The following is a 27598-nucleotide window of genomic DNA, read 5'->3' on the forward strand; positions in this document are numbered from 1 at the left end:
AGCGCCTGCGCAAGAGCCTCCAGAGCCCAGTGGCTCCTCCCTCTAGCTGAGTACGCTTGAAACCGCACGTTCCCGTCCCTTCCCTCCCCCGCTGACTCTGCACCGCCCTCACCCCTTTCCTGTGAGATTCTTCCGCCAAGTGGAAAGCCCATCTTCCGTCGACAGCCTACGCAATTGAAGAGCAATCCAATAGGCACATACAGTCCTGGGGCTCGTCACTCAGTCTTATCTTTGCACCCCTGCAATTTTTCTCTGGGCGACAAAGTTGATAAGCGATTTCGCGGGACTTTTTTGCATACCGTAGGCAACAAATGGAAAGAATGGCTTTGGCGGAGGGATCTCTCGCTTACGCTCTGTGTACTTTAACCTAATGGGGGTCGTCCGGGAGTCGGAAGGGGGAGGGGAGAGGGAGGAGGCAGCCAAGGAATTGTTTTTTTCTCTCGCCCCGCCTGCGCCAGGCCGGCCAATGGCGATAGGCTGTTTACCCACGAGCCTCGCCCAGCTTCTTGGACTAGGCCAATGAGGGGCGGAAGCGGCTCCGAGGGGGCGGACCCGAGAGGCTGTGCGTGTCTTGTGAGAGCTCTTGAACCAAGTCAGAGCTAGAGCTGGGCGGCTGGAAACGGCGGCCGCCGCCGGTGACTCAGGGAGGCAGGAGGCGGGGTAAGAGCGCCGCGGCCTCGGCTGAGGGGAGAGGAGGAAGAAAGATGAAGGCGCCGAGCTCGCGGCCGTGTCGCCCCCGCGCCGTGGCGCAGGCCGGGGCGAGGGACGCCCGGGGGTCGGCCGCCGGGAAAGCGCTGTGTCGGGGCGGGGCGGCGGGGCAAGTGCGGAACCGCGGGCTCGCCCCTCCCGCGGGGCCGCCCGGGGCGGGGACGCGGCCGCCCCGGACGGGCCCTCGCTTCTGGCCTTTTCTTTCCCAGGGTGGGGGACGAGCACTTTAAAATCCACTTAAGCTGTAGAATAATTCTCCCCTCACTCCCTCTGCGTTCAGGTTTTAAGGTTTTGAAAAAGCGAAACTTGGGAGAACGGGGGTCACGCGGCGGTTGGGCCCGTGTTTGCGGTGGGGGAGGGATCCGGGGGGCGGGGGAGGGCGCCGGTGCGGAGATCGGGTGTTGGGTCCTCCCTCGCACCGGCCGCCGTCGCGGCCGCCTGGGGTCTGGTGCTCCGAGCTGGGTTGGGACCCATCCCTCCGCCCCCGCTTCCCCCGCTTCCCCCGCGTCCTCTCTTCCCGACCCCCTCCCACCGACAACCCCCGTTGCATTTTGTATTTGTATTTTTGCAGGGAGGAGCCCTTCCTGCAGGCGTGGAAACCATGGTGCTCACGCTCGGAGAAAGTTGGCCAGTATTGGTGGGGAAGCGATTCCTCAGTCTGTCCGCAGCCGACGGCAGCGACGGCAGCCACGACAGCTGGGACGTGGAGCGCGTCGCCGAGTGGCCCTGGCTCTCGGGGACCATTCGAGCCGTCTCCCATACCGACGTTACCAAGAAGGATCTGAAGGTAAAATCCGCTCCCGGGCTTCAGCTGTCGGACGTTTTGTAGTTACCTTGGTAACGAGACAGTCAGTCGGGGGGCCTCCTCCCCTCTTCTGAAAAGGGCGACCGGAAAGTTGGCATCTGATCTGAAGGTGCAGAAAACTAGACCTTGGAAGTCTTTGAAACGGTTGTGTAGAACCGAGGTGTGTTTGTGTTTGGCCTACAGTTGCCTGTGTTTAATGACGGCCTTAGGGTTGCTCAGACACGCTTCGTTACTGCCCGCGCTGTGCCCTACGAGGACTGTATGATTATTTCTGCGAAGGGGGAGTATTGTTAATATTAGATTGGTCAAGTAGGTGATGTTAGGAATCATTAAGAATTGAGGGCTAGCGCTTCCAGGTGGTTTTTTTGTTTGCTCCTCTTAATTTCTTCACCCAACTTGTTAAACTTTCAGACTTGATAGAAATGAAGTGAGTGAAGAGGGAGGAGCTTAGTTCTGTGTGGCATATTAGGGTGGGTACTTGTCCGTATATGGTGGGTCAGGGTGGAAGTGGGTTCCTGGTCGCCTGTGATGAGCCTGTAGGTAGGTGTGGGCTTTGACCATATATGGAGGGCAGGGGTGGGGCCAACCCCTTATATGGTGTGTTAGAGGAATGGCTTTGAAATATTCCACCTTGGGGGGGGGGCGGAGGGAGAGAAACGGGAACAAGTGTGGACAGTGATTTTTAATCAGAATGACAATGAGAACCTTTTTCAGTTAGATCTTTTCAAAAAGAGATGAATTCTAATTGTACTTCCTAATAGAAGTATTGGTGGCAAAGGATTGTTTGGGAACAACCAGTAAAGGAGCTGTTCTACCAACAGAGACTCCTTTGTGCAAAAAATAACTGGAGAAGGTCCCTAACAAAGACTCCAAAGTGATAATAACTTGAAGGAAGCTTGTTAGAAGAGATTTCCACCCTGGATAGTGGATATGTTTTGTCATCTTCACTGGATCGTTACTGCTTTTTCTTGAAAACGGTGTTCCAATTGGGGAACAAATTTTAGCATTGGCAGTTGCATACATGTTGATTTCTGACACACTGTTCATTTAGACACTTTAAGGTGAGAGTATATGCCCAAACCAGTTTAGTCTGCAAAGGGTTGTTGAAAAAGGATATTTGGTTGTATGTTTTTAAAGTTTCCAGTGTGCCTTTTCATGTTGAAAAGGAGGAGTGACTGTTGAGCACTTAGCCACATGCCAGGCATCCTGCTGAACACTTCATAGCCATGATCTTATCAGTCCTTACTGCATCTCTTTGGGAGTAGGTCCTAATACTGCTGCATTTTACAGACAGAACTATTAGGATTGGGGGAGATTAAGTATTTTACCAAAGTCATATACCTAGAAGTTGGCATAGCCCATGTTCTAACCGAGAAGTTTTGATACTTGAGCCCACCGTCTTTACCTTTATGCTCCCTGTGCCACAAAAGGACTCCTGTCATACACTGTGAAGTTTGGTTTTTCTCCTCTTCATTCCTCCCAGCAAACCGGGTTTTGCTGTTATATAAGGAAAGTGGTGTAGTAAAAAGATGGCCAACCTATTTGTTTCAGGCTAATAATCTTTTTCCATAAAGTGGGCTTTGTGTACCAGATTTCGGTTGTAGTTGTTGTGGTTTATTTCACCTGCCAAGTAAAAGTTTCTCGTGTGTTTGTTTTTATCTGATTTGAATGGAAACAAGATTTAAGTCTTTAGTCTTTGGCAGATGATGACAGAGTAGAGGTGTTTTCTTCCCCAGCAGGACCTAATTATAGACCCGTTGGATTGGGAAGGCAGTCCAGGAGGTCCTTTTCGGGTATTCTTTTTAATCTCCACTTTTTGGCCACCCCCCAGTCTTTGAGGTGGTGGTAGTATCTTCGTTTTTAGAATGAGAAGATAGGTTTGGGAAAGGAGTCTTGTCCAGATTTGTGTAATTAGCTATTCAGTGATGGAGGGAGGATTTGAATCCAGGTTTGGCTGTATCTTCTCCTTTGCACTAAGGTGCCTCACCTGAAGATAAACAGGGATTTTCTTTTCTTTTCTTTTTTTTTTTTTACGATTTTATTTATTTATTTGACAGAGATCACAAGTAGGCAGAGAGGCAGGCAGAGAGAGAGGGGGAAGCAGGCTCCCCACCGAGCAGAGAGCCCGATGCAGGGCTTGATCCCAGGACCCTGAGATCATGACCTGAGCCGAAGGCAGAGGCTTAACCCACTGAGCCACCCTGACGCCTCAAAGGATTTTCATTTGAAGAACAATTTTAACTATATTTTATTTTTGGCTTACTTGCAGACTTTATAATTCAGTCTTCATGTAAAGTACAAATTACTTGATTTCTTTTATCTAACCATGACTTGTCATTATTTCCTTTTTTTTTTTTTTTTTTAAGATTTAATTTATTTGAGAGAGAGAGAGAGAGATATTGAGAAAATGAGTGGGAGTAGGGGTTGAGGGAGAAGCAGACTCCCTGCAGGGCAGGGAGCCCAATGCGGGACTTGATACCAGGACCCTTGGATCATGACTTGAGCTGAAGGCAGGCACTTAACTGACAGAGCCACAGGTGCCCTGTCATTATGTTCCTTCATTGAGTACCAGATGGTTTAAATTTTAAGGGCATATTGTATTAGCAAAAACATAGAATTTCAAAAAACTGGAACCAAATTGTGCTTGGGGAAATGCAGGCGGGAGCTAGTAAGTAACAAAGACCATGCTTACAGTTGGGCTTAATGTATTAAGTTTTGGGGGCTGGAGTGGGACTGAGGTCTAAGACGAATATAAATGAATAAAATTCAAGTGTATGCAGCTGGTTTGGTATTAGAAGTACAAGTTTGTCTAGACCGATTTGCTGTTGGTTGAGGATGATGTTAATGAGGCCAAGGCTTGTTAACTTTGTTTCACCTCTAGAGAGACTTTATAACAAAGTCACTCACTCAGATACAATGTGTCTAGTTGTTGATTACAAAAAGACAGGGTGAAGACATAATAATGATTAAATGCTTATTTTGTGGCATTTTATTTAATTCTCACAAATATCCTAGATGGTGAACCACATTTTTTAGTGTTAGAAATTGAGGCTTGAAGAAATTTAATGACTTGCCTAAGTTTGTCTCTAGATCTTAAACACTGGGCTTTAATATTCAGGTAGAGTGAGATTTAAGCAATTTGTTTTGTGGGCCTTTAAATCTTTTTAGCACTTAGAACACTACTTGGCATGTAGTATTTGCTGAAATATTTGAATGAATAAATGGAAGAAATCACAATTATTCCACATTGAAAAGCACTTTTAGAAATAATCTACTAATGGAACAGTGGCATCCTCTTGCTCTAGAATAACAAATCTTTATTAGTATGGTTATAAGAATGTCTTTTTGTCCTACTCTTTCTATTTCAGTGTGAGACAAGTGGCTTCATTCATTTTGCATGTTGGGAATGTCTTTCTTCCTCAACTTATCTGGGTCTTTTCCAGTTTCCTTTCTTTGAACATAACTTATACTTGAATCTTCTGCTGCTTCTTAGTTCTTAGGGATATCCCTAAGAAGCAGATAAGTAGTACTTGCCACCTCTTGTGTACTATTTCTTGCTGTTAAAATTCCCTTTGCAGTTGGGTGCCTTGACCAATGCCTAGACTTTTCAGCCTTAGATACAATTGGAATTCTGCTGCTAGTCAAACCATGTAAAATGAGAAATTCCTACCTGTGTAATAAAATTCGTTTACCCCCATAATTGAATGTGAGACTGTGGGATTTTAGGTGAGTATTTTATTTAGGTGTAAGAATACATAAACAGAAGCATAAAGAAATAATTTCCTAATTTGTGTAGAGTGGAATGAGTGGAATTCTGCATTATAGTGCTGGGAATAAAATAGGTATATAATTAAAAACTTGACTGAAACCCATGCCATTCTGTAAGTGCCTACTTTTAAACTTGGAAATATCTTACTTGGCCTTTCTGATGGTTTTCTTAATCATATTTAGGTGAGATTAATGTAGATTAAGAGTGGGAGGTTTTGAGATTAGCTTGATTAGATATATACTCATGTATTAAAAAGATTTTCTGTTGGGGAAAATTAACTTGAAATAATTTGAAATATTCATCTGGTCCAGATATTTAATAGGCTAATAAGGTACACATTTATAAAATACCCTATTAAAAGAAGAGTAAGTTTGGAAATTGTAGGGAGCAAATCATAATTAATTGGCCTCTTTTTGGCCTTTGGAATCAGACAGCATAAATAACATCTACTTTGTGTACCAGAGGACCATGAGGGGAATAACACAATTTAAATGAGAACTAGTTACATCAATAAGCTTGCAGAAGCTTGGTCAGGTCGCTTTAGTTCCTCCGCATTTGAATTTTTATTGGTGTCCTTTTGGGGTGGGGGCGCAGAGAGAGAGAGAGAGAGAGAATCACAAGCAGGCTCCATGCCTGATGCAGGAGCCCAGTGTGGTGCTCTGTCTCACAACCCAGAGATAGTGACCTGAGTCAAAAGCAAGCAAGAGTCAGGTGCTTAACCCACTGAGCCACCGAGACGTCCTTGGTGTGTCTTTTTATAGAAATTTTTGCATAGGAGGCTTGGGGGGGGATCCCTTATATATACGCCTTAGGTTTCAAGGCACAAATGAGAGACATTTGTGGTTATGATAGGAAACTTTTGAAAGAATGAGGAGGGCTTACAATTTGTTGGTTTCATATTTTTTTTAAAAAAGGTCACCTTTTTTCAAAGTAAAGTTAATGTGAGTATTTGACCAATGTAACCTAATACTCTGAAGTTATAAACTAAGTTTTTTTAAGGAGTTAAACTTAATTTTTGAATCACTCAAGAATTGGGATATAAAGAAGGGGCCCTGTCTAAATTTTGGTTTTGGGTTGATCATAAGCTTTCTAGATTAGTGATGTGATAAGAATTGTGATGTTGCTTAAGTTTTTGGAAAGCTGCTAAAGATCTTAATTCTTTTTTTTTTTTTTTTAAGATTTTATTTATTTATTTGCCAGAGAAAGAGACTGAGAGCACACAAGTGGGCAGAGTGGCAGGCAGAGGTGGAGAGAGAAGCAGGCTCCCTGCTGAGCAAGGAGCCTGATGTGGGACTCCATCCCAGGACCCTGGGATCATGACCTGAGCCAAAGGCAGGGGCTTAACTGACTGAGCCACCCAGGCGTCCGTAAAGATCTTTCTTTCTTTCTTTCTTTCTTTCTTTCTGAATAGATCTTGGACGGTCATGTTCAGGATCTTTTTTCCCCCATTCCTAACCGAACTGATACCCTGATAAATTAGGATTTGAATTACCATGGAAGTCTTAAAGCTACCTAATCTCCTTGCCAGATAATTTACTTACCTTGTCTTAAAATTTTACCAAACAATTTAGTGAGGGGCAGGTACTAATATTTTCATTTTGGAGCTAGCAAAACCAGTTTCAGTCCGCTTAGGTTTAAGCAAGGGTTCTTAACCTGGCATGCAGACTAATTGGTTTTCTTTGTAATGCTATGTATATTATTTTATGCAGGTAAAATCATTCTAAAAAAGCTACAGCATAGCTGGGATTCAAATCCAGATTTCTCTGGTGCTGTAGTTTGTATATGTTCATTCCTCTTACATCTCGTAGATGGGAAAACTCATCTAAATCTAGTGTGGGTTTGAGGTTGATGTGATGTGGGGCAGAAGGACTATCCAGTTTAGGGGAGCTATCATAGGACCTGTATTCTGTGGCTGGGGAGGCAAGAAGATGAGCAGTCTCCAACCAATTCTGTGAAGGACCATTTGATTGGGTATAGTGATGGATGGAATGCATAGAACTAAGGAGAGTATAACAGGGCCTTGTCACATAGTAGCTGCTCACCATCTGTATGGATTCTGGGATAACTGCAAGATTAAAAGCCTGCCATACCAAGAAGATAACGCAACTTCTCCGGGGAAGTTGCCTGAAAGTTAGGGATGCAGATTTTACTGTTGGGGGAGAAGGGTAGGATGGGTTTTAAATTTTCACTGATTTTTAAAGATTGATATTATAAAGCCATTAAACTGGAAAAGGTTTGGGATTGGGACTAGTGGTATACCAGTTGGGAATGTCCTACCTGCTGAGTGGTGGAGAGTAATAGAAAGTAAGAGGCCGGTTCAGAGAGTAATTTATTCATTCAACAAGTGTTTTGAGTACTGACTGGGGACTGGATATCAGTGAAGTACAATGGTAAGTAAAAACAGATTAGATTTTGACCTATTAGAATTTCTGTGAATCAGTTAGTCACAAATAAATAATAAGTCAAAGTGTGGGTAAGTGCTAGGAAGGAAGAGTATAGGGATTTGCGTACAGTTAACCAGGGGAACTCTCTTGGGGGGTGGGGGAGTTTGCTCTTTGGTAAGGGAAGGCTTCTTTGAGGAAAGAATGATTTTTTTTTTTAAAGGAAAGGATTTTTTTAATTGAATTCTGACAGATGAATGGAAGTTAAACCTTTTTTTAAGTTAAAGGTTGGAAAGGGAGATGTGATTGTCTGTGAAATTATGAACAGGGTTGATGTGTTCATTAACTAATTCTTTGAAGCTAAAACTGAGAGGCCTCTAGTAAGAAAAGGGATTTTAAGTCAAATAAAAATAGTGATTTTTACATAAAGAATCGGAGTAGTTTAACTCTAGGGTCAGTTTAATCAGCTGTTTGTTTCTGTATTTAGCAAAGTAGTCATTGACTCCAAACTCCCAGTTTATTCAACTGAAAGAGATGTTGAGGATGTGCTGTCTACTAGGCCTTGTGAAGCTAAGTCCTAAGCATACCAAAGGGATTCAGAACAAGTGGTGGATTATGCTGATGAGGGGGGTGTCGTCTTAAGCTCACAGTGTCATTTTAGAATTACAATGACGCCCAGTAAGTTTTTTTTTTAGGGTTTCAAATTTCTTTCTTTTGATTCTCAAAGCTCTGATGTCTGACATATGTAAAAACCTTCTACTTGGGGATTCTTTGCTCTGTGGGGTTTCTGGAAGTTACTTTTGGGGCAGAGACTGGCCTCCAAAACCCTTGACTACTGCTTCCCAAAATTATTTGGGAGCCAAAGCTTGATGGTTTGATTAACCTGTTTGGTTGGTTTATTGTGGACGGTGAAGGGAAGTAAGAGTGGGAAAGAGCGACAGCACATTTAGATAAAGATTCAAGTAGAAAATCAGGGCATAATTCAGCTTTGGCATTTTTAGTGTTTATTTTCGCTAATTGAATCTGCTTTTTTTTTTTTTTTTAAACTGTTTAGGTGTGTGTGGAGTTTGATGGGGAATCTTGGAGGAAGAGAAGATGGATAGAAGTCTACAGCCTTCTAAGGAGAGCATTTTTAGTAGAGCATAACTTGGTTTTGGCTGAACGAAAGTCTCCTGAAATTTCTGAACGAGTTGTTCAATGGCCTGCAATAGTGAGTACCTCTTGGGGTTATGAGAACAGGGTATTTAATGCATTATGAGTGAAGCAAGGAAGATGTATATGTAATGCCTATATTTGGCTTCTAGAGAATAATAGTACAGACATGTGACAAGGTAGAGGAGTCAGTCCTGCTAGGCACCCTGTTACTCTGGGCCCCTGACTTTCTCCTGCCTCATTTTCTTCACTTGAAAAATAGGGATGGAGGTAATGTGGGGGACTGTCTAGGTCAGAGGTCAGAAACCAGCATATGTATATAGGCATATATATGTATGTTTGGCTTGACCTTCATAGACCTTCATAGAGTTTTAAGAAAATTTGAATTAGTTGTTTGCTTTTAAAATATGGAGAGTATACCTTAAAATCTGGCTGTTGCCTGGCTCTCTCAGGGGTTGCCAAGTCTCAGCCTCATGATCTCTGTGGTTCTCTCTGACTCATAGTATTCTTTGGCTCTGAAGGTGCTGGCAGTCCGTACATGATTATGCCATTTCCACATCGTAAATCTGGTGTAGTTAGATGATGAGAAAGATCACAGTGTCTGGAGAGGACAATTCAGGTTTTGTGAGACACAAGTTTTAACTGTAGAAGGGCCAGGTTTAGACAGCTGGGAAGGTGGCTGAAAGGCTGACCAGGTTGTGAAGGGCCTAGCATGCTGTGCTAGCAAAGTAAAGATTTTGCCTGTGGGTAAGAAGAGCTGCTGGAGGTGTTTGAGTGGTATAGGGTTTTGGTTAAAGTTGTATTTTGCTCTTTGTATCCTCCCCACCACCCCCAGCTATTAAGAATTTGCTAAAAACATGGCCCTATCTCCCCAGAAAAATGTATACACACAATTTTTCACATAAATTTTAGAGAAGCTCTTTATCTCTGAACCCAGACCTGTATGTTAATGACTCCCAAATGTGTGTCTGGTTTAAATGATTGATTTTGGATGAAAATTGTGCGATCTTGTTGTTGCATGAATCATTGTTATTGAGATACCAGCAGTAAATAAAAAACTTAATGGTTTTGTCTCTCTGCATGTCTGGAAAATTGCTAGTTCCCATTTTCAGAATTATGCTGATGGCAGTTGTGATGCCAGAATGTTTTGTCTTGTTCTAGGTGTATAAGTCTCTGTTGGACAAAGCTGGTTTGGGATCCATAACCTCTATTCGCTTTCTGGGAGATCAACAAAGAGTATTTCTTTCTAAAGACCTTCTGAAGCCTATACAGGTAAAAGATAAAAATGATATTAACCTCTAAGGGTAGAAATACAAATTTTTCAATATGAGAACTAAAATACTGCTATTGATTGCTTTAATTCTAATAGATATCTGGCAGAGAAAAGGACCCATCTCATCAGCAGTTAGTTGTTAGACATCATCCTTTAGTGTTAGCCATTGGGTTGGGGCTGTCCATTTGGGGTTGGAAGGACAGAGGTAGTATAGTTGATGGTTTGTGTTTATGTATGGAGACACCTAGATGATATGAAAATAATTTTTAAAAGATTGACTGTCATTTGTATATATACATGTATATATATCCATATCCATGTATGGCCATCATTATGTATTCTATATGAGACTTATGCCTACTTGCTAGAATATATTTATAACCCCCAAATCAGTACTTGGGCACTTTTCTTGGTCATTCACAGACATTGGCAGAGTGGTGAGAAATTTAAGTTACCTGACAAGTGTTCCCAACTAAAGTCAGATAAGGTGACTCATTCTGCCTTCTTGTTTCATCTCTCATACTGTAAACAGATGTGCTTTTTGAGGTCTATTTAGTGCTGAATTTTTGTGCTTTTTTTTTTTTTTTTTTTTAAATTGGTGGTTTCACTATACCAAATGTAGTGCTGAAGTGCTGTTTAGTGTTCCTAAGTGCAAGAAGGCCATGATGTGTTTTAGGGAGGAAATATATATGTTAGATAGATTTCATTCAGCTGTGAGTTATAGTGCAGTTGGCTGTGATTTCCAGGTTAATAATGTACCAGTGTATGTTAAATAATGTGTTTTCCACAGACATACACTTAAAACATGGTTGTAGATAGGTTGGTTGATGAAACTTAACCAAGAGGCTCAAAGGAACCTAACCCTCTCTTTCCACTAGAAGCAGTGGTTCACTGTTCATTAAGTCAGTGTTTGTGGTGACTTAGTGAAACGTAACTATCATGAATAATGAGAATTGAGAGCACATACATGTTCTTTCCACTTAGTTTGGAAAACTCCCACCCTTTCCTTTGTAACATTTAGGCTCTTGAGTCTTGCTTATATAAGTGATTACTTTTTTTACGAAAATGTTGGGAGAGAGGAAGGAACACACAGATTATCTCTGGATTACTCCTTGGGAATAATGTTGGTCATATAATAACATTCATCCTTTAGATGTAATTTTTGAAACTTAATCCTCTTTACCCACTTGTGTTTGGTGATCTGACATGTTTCTGTGGACTGTACAAAAATTAAAGTCACTTACTTGTTAAAAGGCAGTTTTAACAAGTCATGCCATATTTAACAAGCCATGGGGCCTGTGGTCATTGCCATTGATGTGCCTGTATTCAAAACCCAAAGCACCGGCTTTCCCTCTTAAGTCTCGTTTTCGTATTGTGAAAACAAAGTTCACATTCTGAACCTTATTTTAATGTTTAAGTAAATACAACAAGGAAGGTGTTATTGCTTAAGTTAATTTCAGATGCAAGTTACTTTTGTCATGTCAAGTAGGAGTGTTGATAGTTTTCCCGCCTTAAAAGGAAGAATGACCGGCTCTTAAGGTCAAGGAACATACAGGAGGGGCTTTGGATACCTTGCTTTACTTAGTGATAGAGTAGTTCTTTCTTCTCAGCATTGTTTTCTGGACAGTTCTGCTTTACATCTTTTGTGTGTCCAAGCCTTTCAGTCAAAGTAGAACTTGTAGAATCAAAGTAGAAACTTGTTTCTTGACATTGGAAAAGCAAAAGCTAGATCAGTTGGTTTTTATTTGTTCTCAGGGTGATGCCCTGTGGTTGTCAGTATGAATACTACTATTAATATTAATTGAGGGAGATTATGATGTGTGGTCTTGACTTTTACTGATAATAGTGGTCAAAGTTCAGTGCTCCAGGGCATTCTCTTGTAGATGTGGATGATTATACTAGGTTTCTCTAGGAAACTATGTTGGGGAATGTGACTACTGCAGTATAGAATGCTTGTCCTAAATAATGCATAGAGAACCTGAAAATCATTTGGCATATGTAAAAGTTGGATTTGAAGCTTAAGGTCTGTTTTTTGGATTGAATTTGACTGACTTATCTGTGGGTAAGAAAAAAGACAAAATACTCAGGTCAACTGTCTGTCATTTAAACTCTCCTAGGCAGAGTAGAATCATTCTACCTTGTTTAAGAGTCATTTGTGGCTCTTCCCATTAATGTGCTATTTATCTTTTAGTAGGAATTGGAGCACACATTTACATTTTTTGAAATTGCAGCATGAGGGAAAAAAAAAAACCCACACATGGCCCATTCTGGTAATTAATGTTGAGCACTTCTGAAGACCCTGTGTTAAGTCTAATGTAATTTGGCTTAAGAACTGCATTTTTCCAGCATGGCCTCTGAAAGACTAGTTAGTCTTCCTAGTGGGAGAAATGGATGAACTATTTTTGGCCACTGTGCATCCATTTCAGTGTCAAGAAAGCATGCAGGCCTGATATTAGAAGGGCTTCTGTGCTTCATAGTTTGTGTTTGGCAGGTTATTCCTATTGACAGTTTCTGTATACATTTATCATAACTTAGTGTACACACAAAGCCAAAAGACTATGGAATAGTGCCCAAAATGGAGCTGCTGCCAAGAACTGAGTGTTTCAGAACTGACTTGATGAAAACTTAGGCTGTTCTTTCAGATTTTGTCCCTCCCCATCCGCCCCCCCCCCCCGCCCCCAACCATTTGTAAACAAGAGTGCATTTGGAATTCTAGTTAGGTTAAATCAATCTGTTTGAAGTGATTTGTTAAAAACAGTTTCAGTGAATTGATGTTACATATCTATGTGGTTCTGTGTTTGTGTGTTTTGCCCCTGGGAATTCCTATGGGTTGACCAATTTGTTTCCTTATTATATTTCCCAGAGTCAAAGTTGTGTCCTATTTAAAATTATGCTTTGAGCCACTTGTAGTATTTGTCATGCTCTTAGCTTGGGGTGACTTCACTTTAGTCTCCATTGTACCTGTGGTTTCTAATGGTTCCTACTGTTTGACCTGTTAAGTTCATTGGAGTTGGAGTGGTTTGGTGCCATCAAATGGCTAATGAGAGTACTTTGACATTAGGTTGATTGAGATGTCCACTGGAATTTAAACAGCTCTTCTTATTTGTTACCTTAAAATGTAATGCTCTTCCTTTCTTCAGGATGTAAACAGTCTTCGACTTTCCCTTATGGATAATCAGAATGTCAGTAAAGAATTTCAAGCTTTGATTGTGAAACATTTGGATGAAAGCCATCTTTTACAAGGTATATAGTTTATCTTTTGGTGACAGTTTATAAGTTGACCAGTGATTAGCTTGTAAGAAGGTACGTTTTAGTCCTCACTCTTTCTTTCAATGAGATTTCTAATTTTTTAGAGATTGCTTTTGGTTTCCTCATGCAAGTAGATGATTGAAGGACTTTATATATTCTAAAGCCCCCTTTGGAAGGCTCAGGGCTTACGTGAAAACTAGTAAGGTAAATATTAAAAAAGCTCAGCTGTATTTTGACAAAGAATTTGGTATGTTTGAAATTTCAGTGTTAAAAAATCAGTGAAACGTGAATGTAGTAATCCTGATCCTCCCATATATTACTGAGTTTCCTGGTCAATTTCACAGTCGTAAGTATTTTGTAAGACTTGTCAGTTCTGTTGGGGTTCCTGAATTTGGATCCGCTAAAACTCTGCACAGGACAGTGAATTAGGGCTCAGTGAGTTGTCTGGTACTGCTTGGTCTTATATAAATGTTGACATATATTGTTATTTTTTTTTCCATTTTCCTATCAATTTACCTAAAAGTTTAAAATAAAAAGTTTAAATTTTCTACTAGCTTTGCTGAAATGCTGTCTTCTTGTGTTTATTGTAGTATCTTTTAATGTTTATTTTTATCTACTGCTTTTTTAAAGACTTGAGAAGTTACTATTCTGGATGATGGTATGTTGGGAAATAATGCAAATTGTTCTAAGGATTTTTTCCCCCTCTCAGGTGACAAAAACTTAGTTGGTTCAGAAGTTAAAATTTATAGCTTGGACCCATCTACTCAGTGGTTTTCTGCAACCATTGTAAATGGAAACCCAGCATCAAAAACTCTTCAAGTCAACTGTGAGGAGGTAAAAGATGATGCTAATTGCATGTAACATAACTTGACAGAGGAATATAATTCTAAAAAGGAATTACAGTATCTCACAGGAGCTAGACAGCTTATTATCTTTATATTAAAATATTAGAGTAGAAAAAGAGAATGATTTTTTTTAAGAAATTATTTGTAAGAAGCTTCTTTTGCTTGTTAACAGCTAATTTATGTGCCTGAGCATTTTTAAGTTTTCTAGTATCTTTGTTTTATTTATTTTTAAGATTCCAGCACTGAAAATTGTCGATCCGTCGCTGATTCATGTTGAAGTTGTACATGATAACTTTGTGACATGTGGTAAGATACATTATTTGATTAAACCCTTAGTTCTCCTTCCTGTCTTTCTTCATTCTTCTTTCCATGTTGAGAGAAACAGGGACGTGAACTTACCTATTTTTAAATATTTTAGGTAATTCTACAAGAATTGGCGCTGTAAAACGCAAGTCTTCTGAGAATAATGGAAGCCTAGTTTCCAAACAAGCAAAATCTTGCTCTGAGGTAACCTGACTTAAGTTTGTCACTTATGTAAGGTTTCCTTAACTCTTACCGTGCGTGGCCAGCTTGTTAGTGGTTATAAAGCTCTCTTCTGTGCTATTCTGTGCTGTGTTGTCTGTTCTTCTTTGCTGGTTCCAGATCTTGGCCATACTTTCTACACTTAAGCAGATGGAGATAATATAAGTTTCTGGTTAACTTTTTTTGTGTGTGTAAAACGTTTTTTTTTTTTAATATTTGGTGAAAAATTTCAGTAGATTTGACAGTTTCACCCATAAGGAGTGTTTTTGAGGGTAAACTGAGTTGTGTGTATCAAACTGGAAGAAAGCCTGGCATGAGAGGAGGGAAAGAACCTTAGAAATTGAGTACGTATTGAAATGGGACTCTCCCCTTCCCCCAGTAATAGGTTTGGTTCATAGTTAAGATTGGTTAAACAGACATTAGTTTCTTAAAAGAAGTGGTTGGTTTGCTGTTACTAATTTCTGCCCAGAACAGTATATGTTGGTATGAATGCCACGGTGTGTTCAAGTACTGGATTTAATTCTGTTCTCAATTGGTTAGGATTAGGTCAAGAAACTTAGGGCTGTTCTCTTTTTTTAGGTGAGTTGAATCCTTAGAAGCTGTTATAAGTAACTTTTTACAACTTAGGTATCCAGATGCACTTGTGTTATGTGGAATTGAGAATTTTAAAATTGACCAGGCTGTTGTTCACATTGTTAGCAGCACCTGAGAGGGAACTCCAGGGTTTGTGGGAGGAAGGCAGGGAGAAGTGATAGGGAGTGGGCCAGAGTTAAGGCACCTAGGGCTCTGGGTCAGGATAGACTGGACTACAACATCAACTAGAACCAACGTAAGCACTGTGCTACACAAATATATAAGAATCTGACTGGCTAAGATGATTGACTTTCCTGAGTCTTAAGCCTCTAGGCAGCAGGAACTTCGACACTTGGCCAGTTTTGTAAACCAAGATACCTAACATCTCTCTCTTCCTTCCGAGTGTGTAGGTCTCACCTCAGGTTGTTCAGGAAAGAATGAAGAGGTTATTATTGGAAATTAATATTACTGCTTTCATTTTTATCTTAAAGTTTACAAGAGAGAAGTAATGTGATAGGGACTGTGAAGTGAAGAGGTCAAGCAAGTGATTCTTGTGTTGGAGTTAAGCTCCCGGAGGATATTTTCAAGTAATCCACAGTTTCAGAAGCGGAGGGAGAAACAGAGTACAGTAATAAGTTGTTGGGTTTCGACGTAGGATAAATTGTTAGCAGTAGCCTGTCAATGGAGAATGCATCAGTGTAAATAGTTGGTGAGATGAAAAGGAGAACCACATGCTGTGTTTAGGAAGGGGCTAGAGAATAGGAGGTGCATCCTGATGGATCTTTGAAGAATCATCCTGGGGTACAGGCAGGACTGGGGTCAGGGAAACTCCAATGGAAGAGGTGCCAGATCTTCACAGTGACAGGTTTATCAGTAGTGGAACAGATAATTGAATTGCAAGTAAATGTATAGCCTTCGAGGAGTCATGTGTAAAATGTGGTAATATATACATACATAAGTGGTCCTCTCTGCCTGACTCCTACTCTTCAAGGGCAGGGAGCATGTCTTTCTGAACTCTGTCAGCATTTTGTCCAGCTCGGTAGCTTTGTGTGCTGCTGAACTGATTGTTGAGTACAGTACATGCTATTTTGAAAAAAGCTAAACTTTGGCTAGAAGATAAGTTCCCATAACCTGTTTGAGCTTAATTTCTGCACCTAAAATGAGAAACTAAATTTGATGTTTTTAAAATGCCTGTTTGAGCTCTTAAACTCTGTACTAGTCAGATTCTCATTCTAACGGAAATTGGGATGGTAGATTTGGCTGGAGATACATACTGGCATTTTTAGAAATTGTATTTATTATTGTTACTGTAAAGGTATTCTCCTTTATATTGCACTTATTTGTCAAACAAAGATTCTCACATTTAAAAAAAAAGTTACTCTTTAAAATTTTTAGTTAATCCAGAAAAACAGGAAAGAAATGTCACTTATTCTTTTCAACTCTCACTGTTCACATTTTGGAATACCTGTCCTCCTCCTGTCTTTTTTTAAAATTGTTTTCTCCTTTGTAATCATGGAGGCCTTTAAAAAACAAACTAAAAAACAAACTGTTTTATAGCCTCTTTGATTCCTTTCTAGTATGTTGTGTATATTTTTCCATATGAAAAAATACCCTCCCCCCTCTTTTTTTATCCTGGGTGTTTCTTGTTATCAGGCAAATTTTGGAAACACTGGCTGGGGCTAGATTCAAAAGACCTAGACTGGTAAAGGAAGAGGTGGGGAAAGAGAGGTCGTTTAAATATGGGAGTGAAAGGTGAGTACAGTGACATACTTGGCACACATCTCACTGTTTGCATTCTCCAGATGTGTTGGACTGGCACGGAGTCTACTTTTAGGGTGGTCTTTGGAAGACAGGTGTTTGGAATTAGGTAGACACAAGACTCTTGATTGCCTTGGTGAATACTTTTGCATAGAATAAACCTATTTGCCAGTAACGTCTGGTTCCTTGAAGGTCTTCTCTGCCTAGCAGACTATTTCTCAGAGTTAGGACATTGCTTGGTTAATTGAGAGAGTCTGCTGAGTAGAGTGAGCCAGCAGTGTCCTTTTTAGAATACCATCATACACTCAATTATATTATCTCCGTCTGCTGGCAGGGAGGAACTATTGCCATGACTGGTATAGAAGACCTTCAGGGAAAACTCTTCAGGTAAGAAGAAACCTTGACCCTTGTCAAGTCAGAGGCCAGTGCAGTGGTGTGCACGTGGAGATGGGTTTTGGAATTGGAGCCCTGTCCCTGTTGAGCTAACCCTTAGAAATTTCTAGAGTGATATGTTTTGTTTCTAAAAGGAAAAGCGTCCTAAGTTATGCTGTTTGGAGCACATGGTGACTATACTGAGAAAATTTTTGTATTTTTCTGCTTTGAGTCAGCTGATGTATGTGCCAGGCACTTTGGTAAAGTGTAGCCCTATAAAGTATGCTTCATTATTCTCATTTTACAGTTGAGGAAACTGAACTCAGAGAGCTTAAACAATGTGCTAGGAAGTGTCAGAGACCAGATTCCAACCAAGGTCTGCCACCAAAGCCCAGTGCTCTTAACCACTGTGCTGGTGTTACCACTCCTCTCCAAATCTTTTCCTTGGTATGGTGAGTCACCATTGTAAAAACAGTAGATTTCTACTTCCTTCCCTCTATTCTTCCATCCATCTTTCCAGTAAGTATTTGTTGAATATGAAATATATGTTAGACATATTGGTGAGCATTACTCCCTGGCTCTTGAGGGTGACTTACGGGACTGACATAGCTGTTTTGAGATAACTAAGTGCTTAAAAGCATTCATTCATTCATTCATTCATGTATTCCACCAGTCTTATTTGAGCATCTGCTATATGCTTGCTTTACAAGGTTTAACAGTGGATGTAGAAGCAGGTTTTGCCCAGAGGAGTGTGCAATTCATTGTGAGGCAACTGGCAATAAAAAAGTAATTTAAATAAAGCATAAGTACAGTATCATTGCAATGACAGTTATAAACACAGCAACATGATTAAGAGAAAGGGGATGTCCTGTGGGGCACTGGTATGGAAAGAGTAATCAGATTCTGAGGAGGTGACAATAGAGCAGATTTGAGAGTGAAGGGATAGAAAGAGCCACATGAAAGCTATCTAGAGAGGGAATACCAAGTACAAACGTGCAGGCAAGGAAGAGTTTAGACCATCTGAGACCAGAAAGGAAGCCACTGTAGTTGAAGCACTGTGAACAAGTAGACTGAGATCTGAGTGGAGAGGGTTGGCAGAGACCAGACCACATAGAATTCTTGTAGGCAGTGGAGCTGTGATCTGATTTATATATGTGTGTGTGCAGGGAACACAAACACACATACACAATACACACATACACACCACATATGTTTTAAAGATTTTATTTATTTATTTGACAGAGCACAAGCAGGGGGAGCAGCAGGCAGAGGGAGAGGGAGAAGCAGGCTCCCCACTGAGCAGGAGAGCCCGAAGTGGGATTTGATCCCAGGACCTGATGATGATCTGAGCCGAAAGCAGACACTTAACCAACAAAGCCAGTCAGGCGTCCTGATTGATTTAAATTTTATAAAAATTGCTCTGTGGTAGAATAAATTTGAGTAGGAGGCTGAACACTTAGGCAAAAATGGAAGGCCAGTTAGGAGACACAAGGGTAGTAGTGGTGGCGTGGAAAGAAATTGGCTAGATTCCATGAATATTTTAGAAATAGAGGCAGAACTTACTGGTTCATTGGATACAGGAAATGAGAAGAAGGGGTTTTTGACTATAGTAGCACAGTGGCTGTCATGCAGAGTAAAAATTTGTGCGATCTAAATTTCTTCAGTATGTTACTGTAGGTTTGCAATCAAAATTTCTTAAGGAGATTACTCTCAGGAAAGTAATTTAAGAAAAGGTATGTGTTATTGCATCAATTCTAAACAATTCAGAACAAGGAAGGGGATACAAAGGCTGATGCTTGGTGGAAGTGTGCCTCGAGTGAGCATTTTGAAATGATTTGGCAGTTCAGCTTTGGGAGGGTAATTGTTTTATGGGTGATACCAGAATTCTAAAACAGAGTAAAAAAATGACTTGATTAGGACTAAACTTCTCTAATTTCCTCAGTTTAAGGATTAAGAAACTGAGTGCCGGAAAGCTAAAGTTGACCATCCCAAGGACATTCTTAGGATAGCCAAAGTCTCCCCCTGAAAAAAATTTTTTGGGGGAACAGTAGGTTAATACGTAACCATAATTGAGTTGACTGAAATAATACGTGAACTGATAGTTTTGTATTTTAAAATAGTTTGAAGCATGCCAAAACTTTGATAGTGATTAAGTAAATTCTTATTATTCAAATGTTTCTATTTAACATACATTAGGCACTCTTTTCAAGGCTGCCAGAGTTAAATGTCCGAGAAAGATTCATGAATGACTACATGTAACTATACTCAGAATTGTGAAGTTTTAAAAACTTACCAAGTTTTAAGGTCAGGTTCTACCTCAAATTTAGAAACGAATTCTTAGAAGATGAAGAAACTTGGAAGATTCTTCAGGTTGAGTTTGGTACTAAGGTAAATGTAAAGGTCATTGTGGAATGAAAGGGTTGCTACTGGGAAGGGCACAGGACTTAAAGAAGTGCGTACAAAGAGGTGGGTGAAGAGAGGGAATGATTTCTCCTGGTTTAGCTTGAGGCTGCCCATGTGGAGTTGAGTTTAATCTCTTCCTGCTTTTTCCCTGGTGGGAAAGTGTAAATTGGGAAGAAGTGGGGTCCATTTTTTATATTTTTGTGAAGATACAACTACGTGAAAAGAGAAGGTGTCCCAGCTCTGTACCATAGGCTTGTCATGACTTGGTATGACTTGAAGAGCCATATAAGAGCAAGAACCATGGTTCTCAACCTTTATTGCATTGTAAAGGCTTCTCTTGGTACCCAGTAGGCACCATTGCCTGCAGGAGTCCTAGATGGTCTTGTCTCCTGCCAGCCTGTGCAGTAAGTGCGTGGTAGGCACACAAGTAATGCTGAACTGAATGCTTGTGAAGTTGTTACCATCTGAAGACTGTCAGTTAAAACTCCCTTTTCTGCATTGCATTGTTAAAAGAGTTGCCACTCGACTGCATTTTCCTGACATAATGAGTCTGAGGTCTGTAAAAGATCAGCTGGTGATCTTTTGCAGGAAGACTCAAGTTTTGTGAAAAGCTGGCATGATTTATTGAACAGCCTTTGGATAGAAGTCCTTAATTTTGTGATTTATCACTTGTTCTGCTGTCCTGTTCTTTCTATTTGGAAATGGTATTGTGCTTATTTAATACTAAACCAAGCAAATAAATTTGAATCTTGCTAGGACTTCATAATTCCCCAACCAGGAATTTTCCTTTTACTGTCTGTTGGTTTGGTATCTTCTAGGCCTCTCCCAGTATGTGTCCTGTGCAGTCCGTTCCCCCAACAGTCTTTAAGGAGATACTGCTCGGCTGCACTGCAGCAACTCCACCCAGTAAGGACCCAAGGCAGCAGAGCACTCCCCAGGCTGCCAACTCGCCACCTAACCTTGGAGCAAAAATTCCTCAAGGGTAAGTAGAGTTGTTTGTTAAAGGTGTTCAATCGTAATAAGAGGGAAAATGATTTTAGCCATGGTTCATCATTTGTGAGCTTACCTCTGCCCCGGAGCCGGTGTTTCAGAGAGAGATGGTAGTGCACTATGCTTGGTGGAATGACTGGCCCTTCGTCACATCTCAGGTTGTCCAGGAAGGTTTTTCATTAGAGTTTTTGAATTGGTCTCGTGCCTTCAGAGGTAAAAAGGGTGATAGGCATACAGAACAATGTGGAAAATGTTTTTAAAAAAATGAAGGAGTTGTGAGGAAAGAGCAACTTCTTGATTTGATAAAGTGAGAAGAGTCCATTGGAATGCTGTAGACAGCTGGAGAATAAATGTCTGCTTTAAGGGAAAGGGAGCAGGTTGCTTGTATGTGGAAGACTGAGGTCAGTGGAGTGTGGAGAACAGGGAGACATAGTGATAGTAAGTGTTCTTACCAGCTCAGACCTCAAATACAGGTGAAAAGACATGGCTGCAGAGAAAATAAGTCATGGAAATGAGGATGCAGTAGCCATAGGAGGAATAGGTTGCTAATTTATAGGTGAAGAAAAGGAGAGAGAAATGTAATGTGTAACCAGAGATTTAAAGTGGCTACAAGATTACACAGACAAGAGTTTTAAGGGAATACTCCCTCTTAGAATAGGTGGTGGCCTGTGTAGGTAGTTGATAAAAAGCTTAGGATATAGGTCAGAGAGACAATGGTATGGAAAGGTGGGTTTGGGGCACCTGGGTGGCTCAGTCGGTTAAACATCTGCCTTTGGCTCAGGTCATGATTCCAGAATCTCAGAATAGAGCCCCACATCAGGCTCCCTGCTCAGTGGGGAGTCTGCTTCTCCCTCTGCCCTTCCCCCACTCATGCCCCCTCTTTATCTCTCAAATAAATAACTAAAATCTTAAAAGAAAAAAAGAAAGAAAAGAAAAGTGGATTTGGAAGAGCACTGCAGTAAGGGGGCTAAGTGGCTGAGCACATTGGTTCACTGGGAGGAAAGTGGGCTATCGGGGGTGAGCTTGGAAGGTAGCCACAGAGCTGCCAGACGGAAGGAGGAGCAGTCTTCAGAGTAGAAGGAGGGAATAGTAAGAACAGTAATGCTGTATACCCAAGTCTAAAGTGAGTACTTAAAGAAATTCTTGGGGCACCAAGATGGGATCAGTTGGTGGGGCATGCGACTCTTGATCTCAGTTCAAGCCCCAGTTGGGCATAGAGCTCAAAAAAATTGTTTTTTCTTCCCAAGGATGAAATCCTTTGTTAGAGGCATGGAAAAAAAAGTTATTAGGGAAAAAGGACTTTGTGTTTTGCTGGGGAAACAACTTGAGGATGAATTTCAGGGAAACGAAAGTTTTTCAAGGATACCCTCTGTTAGGGTAGATGATAGGAGGAATACCAGATCATCTGTGAACAAGCAAGTAATCAACTGGCTCTTCAGTTGCTTTGAGTCCTGATCACTAACCAAACGAGAATGGAATTACACAGTGTCAGGGCTAGTTACGTGTTGTTCGTAGGCTGGGTTTTGTGCTGCTGGTGGTTTTGTTCCATGTGATGCTCAGTTTGTTTGGTTTTGTTTGAGCTAAGGTTCGTTACGCTGTGATATATAGAACTAACTTGAAGTAGCGAAGGGTTTATGAGCATGTACACATAGGATTTAGGGTTGTATTTTCCTAAGTGTTTAAGATGTTTTTGCAGAGCCATTGATTATTTTTAACTCCAGCTCACAGAAACCTATCCTTTGTTCTCTCATAACATAAGCATTTTTTTCTCTTTCGTATTGGTTGCCTTAGGGTACGAAACAATTTTTTCGAAAGGTAGAGGAGAGGTAAAAGAGACCTAGATGCTAGTTTTTCATATTCTCTGTTTCAGATGTCATAAACAGATTTTACCAGAAGAACTTTCTTCCTCTCTCAATACAAAGCCTGAAATACTGAGAACAAAACCAGACATGGTCTGCAAAGTAGGATTACTGTCTTCCAAGTTCTCTCAGATTGGAACAGAAGACTTAAAACCCCTTAGTGAACCAAAAGGTAGCTGTACCCAGCTGAAGACCAACACTGATAAGGAAAACAAATTGGAATCTGTTTCTCAGTCATCAACTGACCTTTCTGTGGAGTGCTTACCTATAAAGCCTTCTACGGCAGAGCTGGAAATTGCCAGTACTCCTGAACTGCAGAAGCACCTAGAATATGCACCTTCCACATCTGATGGCCATTCAGATAAGCCAGAAGAGAAAGCAGGTGTCAGTAGTAATAGCCCTAGTAGTTGTGTGGAAAAGAAGTTGATAGAACCTTCAGCTTTAGGATGCCGGTCACAGAATTTGAAGGAATCCTCAGTAAAAATAGATAATGAAAGCTGTTGTACAAGAAGCAACAATAAAATCCAGAATGGTGAGTGTTTCTACTTGTCTTTATTAATAGAAGGTAAGAGATGGTAGTGGGTACCTAATATATTTTCTTACCTTATGAGAAATAATGTGAAAATGACTATAGAAAAAGTTCAGACAGGGGCACGTGGGTGGCTCAGTTGGTTAAGCTGCCAACTCTTGATTTCGGCACAGGTCATGATCTTGGGGTCCTGGGATCAGGTCCCGTTTTGGGCTCCTTGCTCACTGGGGAGTCTGCTTGAGGATTTTCTCTCTTTCTCCCTCTCTTCTTCCCTGCCTCTCCCCTGGCTTGTGCACACTTGCATGCACACACGCGCGCTCTCTCTCTCTCTCTCATAACTAAATAAATCTTTAGAAAAAAAAGGAAAAGAAAGTTCATATAATTCAAAGGAGAAAGTAACATCCCAAAATCTCCTCAGAAATGATTACTGTTAATATCTTGGTGTACCTGGTTCCACGTATATTAGAAGTACAGACAGACTATTACACAAATAGGTTTAATGCCAACAATTTTACCTTGTGAATTAGTATAGGTGTCTATGAACATTTTAAAGGCTGCAAGGATTCCGTTATGTATGCATTTATCAGATGACTTAATTGGTTCCTGTTAGAGTGGTAAAGAAGTGGTTCCCAGTTTCTCGTTGTAAAAAAATAATTTTGAAACAAAATCTAAAGTAATCTGATGATTATTTTTATCTTCAGTTTTTCACTGATTTTTGTGTGATAGAAGAAATGGAGGGGCACTTGGGTGGCTCATTCGGTTAAACATCCAACTCTTGATTTCGGCTCAGGTCGTGATCTCAAGGTTGTGAGATCAAGTGACATTTTGGCTCTGCACTGGGCATGGAGCCTGCCTGGGATTCTCCCTCTCCCTCTGCCCTTCCCCACTCCCACTCCCTCCCTACCTCTTAAAAGAAAAGAGAGAGAGAGAGAGAGAGAGAGAGAGATGGAAGAGATAATTGATACTTAATGCTCATACAAGTAGTTCAGATCTGCCTTTTTTTTTTTTTTTTTTTTTTTAAAGAATTATACGACCATCTCTAGAAAAATGGCTTTTGGTTAAAGATTTTAAGGACAGACTCAAACACTGGGCAGAGTTTCTGCGCTTAAGGGGATGCCCTACTGCACTCACAATTTAAGAACTGTGTACAAGCATACTTCATTTTATTGTGCTTTGTGCTTTGTTTTGTTGCACTTTGCAGGTACTGCTTGCTTGTTTTGTTTTGTTACAGATTGAAGGTTTGTGGTAACCCTGTGTTAACCTGGTCTCTCTTTGCACCATTTTCCCAACAATATTTGCTCACTTGTAATCCTTATGTCACATTTTGGTAATTCTTGTACTATTTCAAACCCTTTCATTATCATTATATATTGTGATTTGTCAGTGATGTTTTATGTTACTGTTGTAATTATTTTGGGGCACCACATACTACACCCATATAAGATGACCAACGTAGTTGATAAATGTTACATTTGTCTTGACTGCTCCACCAACCAACTATTTCCTCATCTCTCTCCCTTTCCTCTGGCCTGGCTATTCCCTGAGACACAAAAATACTGAAATTAGGCCAAGTAATAACCCCACAGTGGCTTCTGAGGGTTCAAGTGAAAGGAAGAGTTGCACGTCTCTCACTTTAAACCAAAAAGTAGCAATGATTAGGCTTAGTGAGGAAGGCATGTCAAAAGCCAGGGTAAAGCTAGGCCTGTCATGCCAGACAGTTGGCCAAGCTGTGAATCCAAAATAATTCTGGAAGGAAATTAAGGGTACCAGTCCAGTGAACACACGAATGATAAGAAAGTAGAACAGTCTTACTGCTGATACAGAGAAGTTTTAGCAGTCTGGATGGAAGAGCAAACCATCTCCCAACGTTCCCTTAAGCCAGAGCCTAGTCCAGAGCCAGGCTGTTACTTTCTTCAGTTCTCCGAAGGCTGAGAGGTGTGAGGAAGCTGCAGAAAAGTTTGAAGTTACCAGAGGTCAGTTCATGAGGCTTAAGGAAAGAAGCTGTCTCCATAACATAAAAGTGCGAGGTGAAGCAGCAAGTGCTGATGGGGAAGCTGCAGCAAGTAAGCCCAAGATCTAGTTCAGGTCATTCACGAAGGTGGCTGCACTACACGACAGATTGGAAGAAGATGCCAGCTAGGACTTCCATAGCTAGGGAGGAGAAGTCAACACCTGGCTTCAAAGCTTCCGAGAACAGGCTGGTGGCTTTAAGGTGAAGCAGTGCTCATTTACCGTTCTGAAAACCTTACGGCCTTTAGCTCATGCCAGATCCACTCTACCTGTGCTCCGTAAGTGGAACAGCAAAGCCTGGATGACAGCATGCTTGTTTACAACATGGTTTGCTGAATATTTTAAGCCCACTGTTGAGGCCTACTGCTCAGAAAAAGAAAATACCTTTCAAAATACTACTGCTCGCTGGCAGCGCCCCTCTTCACCCAAGAGCTCTAATGGAGATACACAAAATTCATGTTTCCATGCCGGCTGACACAGCACCTTTCTGCAGCCCATGGATCAAGGAATAATTTTGAATTACAAATCTTATTTAAGAAATACGTTTTGTAAGACTATAGCTACCATAGATAATGTCTTTTTGATGGATCCAGGCTATTGTACACTTAATAGACTGCAGTACAGTGTAAATATAACTTTAATATGCACTGGGAAACCAAAAAATTCATTTGATTTGCTTTACTGTGGTACTCGCTTTATTGAGATGGTCTAGAACCGCATCTGCTGTGTCCCCAGGGTATGCCTGTACTCTTTAGAGGAAGTGCTATACTGTATTTCGTACTACTTCTGTTAAGTTTGAGGGTGCATTCCACTGATTGTAGTTAATACAAGTTCACCTATTAATTAGAACTAAATGGCTTTGGTATGTCAAAAGGTTCAGAGCTATTACAATTTAAAAATACCTTTGATAATTGTCAGCTGTGTGGGAAAATTAGCATGGATTTTGGTAGCTTTTAGAAAACTTAATAAAAAACACTATGCACTTGGATAAGTAGGAAACAAATGTATCCACAATTTAGCTTTTACTTCAGGCCTCTGAAGCTAGAAAGAAAATGGATAGATTTGACTCTTGGGCTTTGGATGCAGAATTGGAGGAGTAGGAAAACCTGTCTTGGCCTAGTAATACTTCTAGCCCAGCTTCTACATTCTTAGGCTTAAGTTGATAGGGCTCTTAATTTGCATAAAATTAATTGCATAAGATTATACTTTTCTTCTTGAATTATGTAACCCTCCAAAGAAAGTGAATATTCATAAGCATATTTCTGCTCTGTTTTATTACTCTTTTTGAGTCATCAGGCCTTACATTCAGATAGTTTTTGAGGCAAATTAATATTATGTAAAGAAACAGTAAAAATTCTACATCGATAGGCACATTATCGGTATGTAAATGAGTTACAGAGTCTTGCTTTGTCTTTATATGTTGTTCAGCTGTACAACAGGTGAAGTTATTTTTAGAGAAATTAAAAACCTAATTAAATGTACTGGTGCATGCTATCTACTGGGATGTCTGGTTGAAGAGAGGGTGAATGTGATCAGGATCTCTACACTGTGTCCACTGGTATTGTTTATGGGTTTGGAAAGACTTGACTGGAAGCTATTTTGTCCCCTGTGTCCTTCTCCAGTTTGGGGCTAGAAAACAAAAGCAGTCTGAGTCGAAAAACAGCTGTCTTCTGTTCGGTAGATGTGTGACTCCTCAGAAGTTGACATGTCTTTTTTCCCTTGGTCTGCTTCCAGTTTGTGAGGATCATTGACTGGGTTAACTATTGCTGTCCTCGCTAAAGAGCTAGATTTACATAGTACAACTTGTTTACTTACAGGTATTTCCTCTTGTAAGTGAGGGCAGACCCGTAACCTTTTGGACTCTGCCCATGGTCTGTGAAACCTGGTCCAGCCTAGAGGGTGATGTTTTTTCAGCATCTGAGTGATTAAAATGCCATCCTTGAACTGCTGATCTCTTTATTTTCTGTTCTTTTTTGCTGTACCTTTTCTTTCACTATAACTCACTAAGAATGCTTAAGGGGTCATGACAAGACAGTATCCATTTAGCATTCTACAGTGTGCTCGGGCTCTACTTTAAAGAGAGGTAAAATGGGACGTCTGGGTGGCTCAGTCAACAGTTAAGTGTCTGCTTTAGGCTCAGGTCATGATCCCAGGGTCTGGGGATTGATTCCTGCATTGCATTGGGCTCCTTGTTCAGCAGTTTCTCCCTTTGCCTGCTGTTCCCCCTGCTAGTGCGTGCACAAGCGCTCTCTCTCTGACAAAATCTTTAAAAAAAATAAAAGAGGTAAGATTAGAATACTGCTAAGGTCATTCTTAAAGATACTTATTTTATTTAAAGCGTTCTTTGCTTTGAGATCTTCCTCCACAACTACTGACCTTTCTCCCAGCTCGTGCTCGGCT

General features: G+C 40.7%; 1 protein-coding gene across 3 annotated transcripts in view; it reads left to right on the forward strand.

Annotated features, from left to right (window-relative positions):
* Positions 1-595: 595 nt before the first annotated feature.
* KDM3A (lysine demethylase 3A) overlaps positions 596-27598 on the forward strand; it is a 54017-nt gene continuing 27014 nt past the window's right edge. For 2 of the 3 annotated variants that reach the window (XM_080814574.1, XM_080814575.1), the window contains exons 1-10: positions 596-660; positions 1280-1495; positions 8718-8873; positions 9977-10087; positions 13229-13331; positions 14047-14171; positions 14416-14488; positions 14601-14689; positions 20629-20792; positions 22671-23191. In XM_080814574.1, coding sequence (XP_080670700.1) covers positions 1310-1495; positions 8718-8873; positions 9977-10087; positions 13229-13331; positions 14047-14171; positions 14416-14488; positions 14601-14689; positions 20629-20792; positions 22671-23191 — 1528 coding nt within the window. In that variant the 5' untranslated portion in view covers positions 596-660; positions 1280-1309. Of the gene's footprint in view, positions 661-1279; positions 1496-8717; positions 8874-9976; positions 10088-13228; positions 13332-14046; positions 14172-14415; positions 14489-14600; positions 14690-17369; positions 17423-20628; positions 20793-22670; positions 23192-27598 lie in introns of all 3 variants that reach the window. The other variant, XM_080814576.1, reaches the window with a different exon arrangement.

Source organism: Martes martes (assembly GCF_963455335.1).
Source record: "Martes martes genome assembly, chromosome: 9".
Taxonomy (NCBI): Eukaryota; Metazoa; Chordata; class Mammalia; order Carnivora; family Mustelidae; genus Martes; species Martes martes.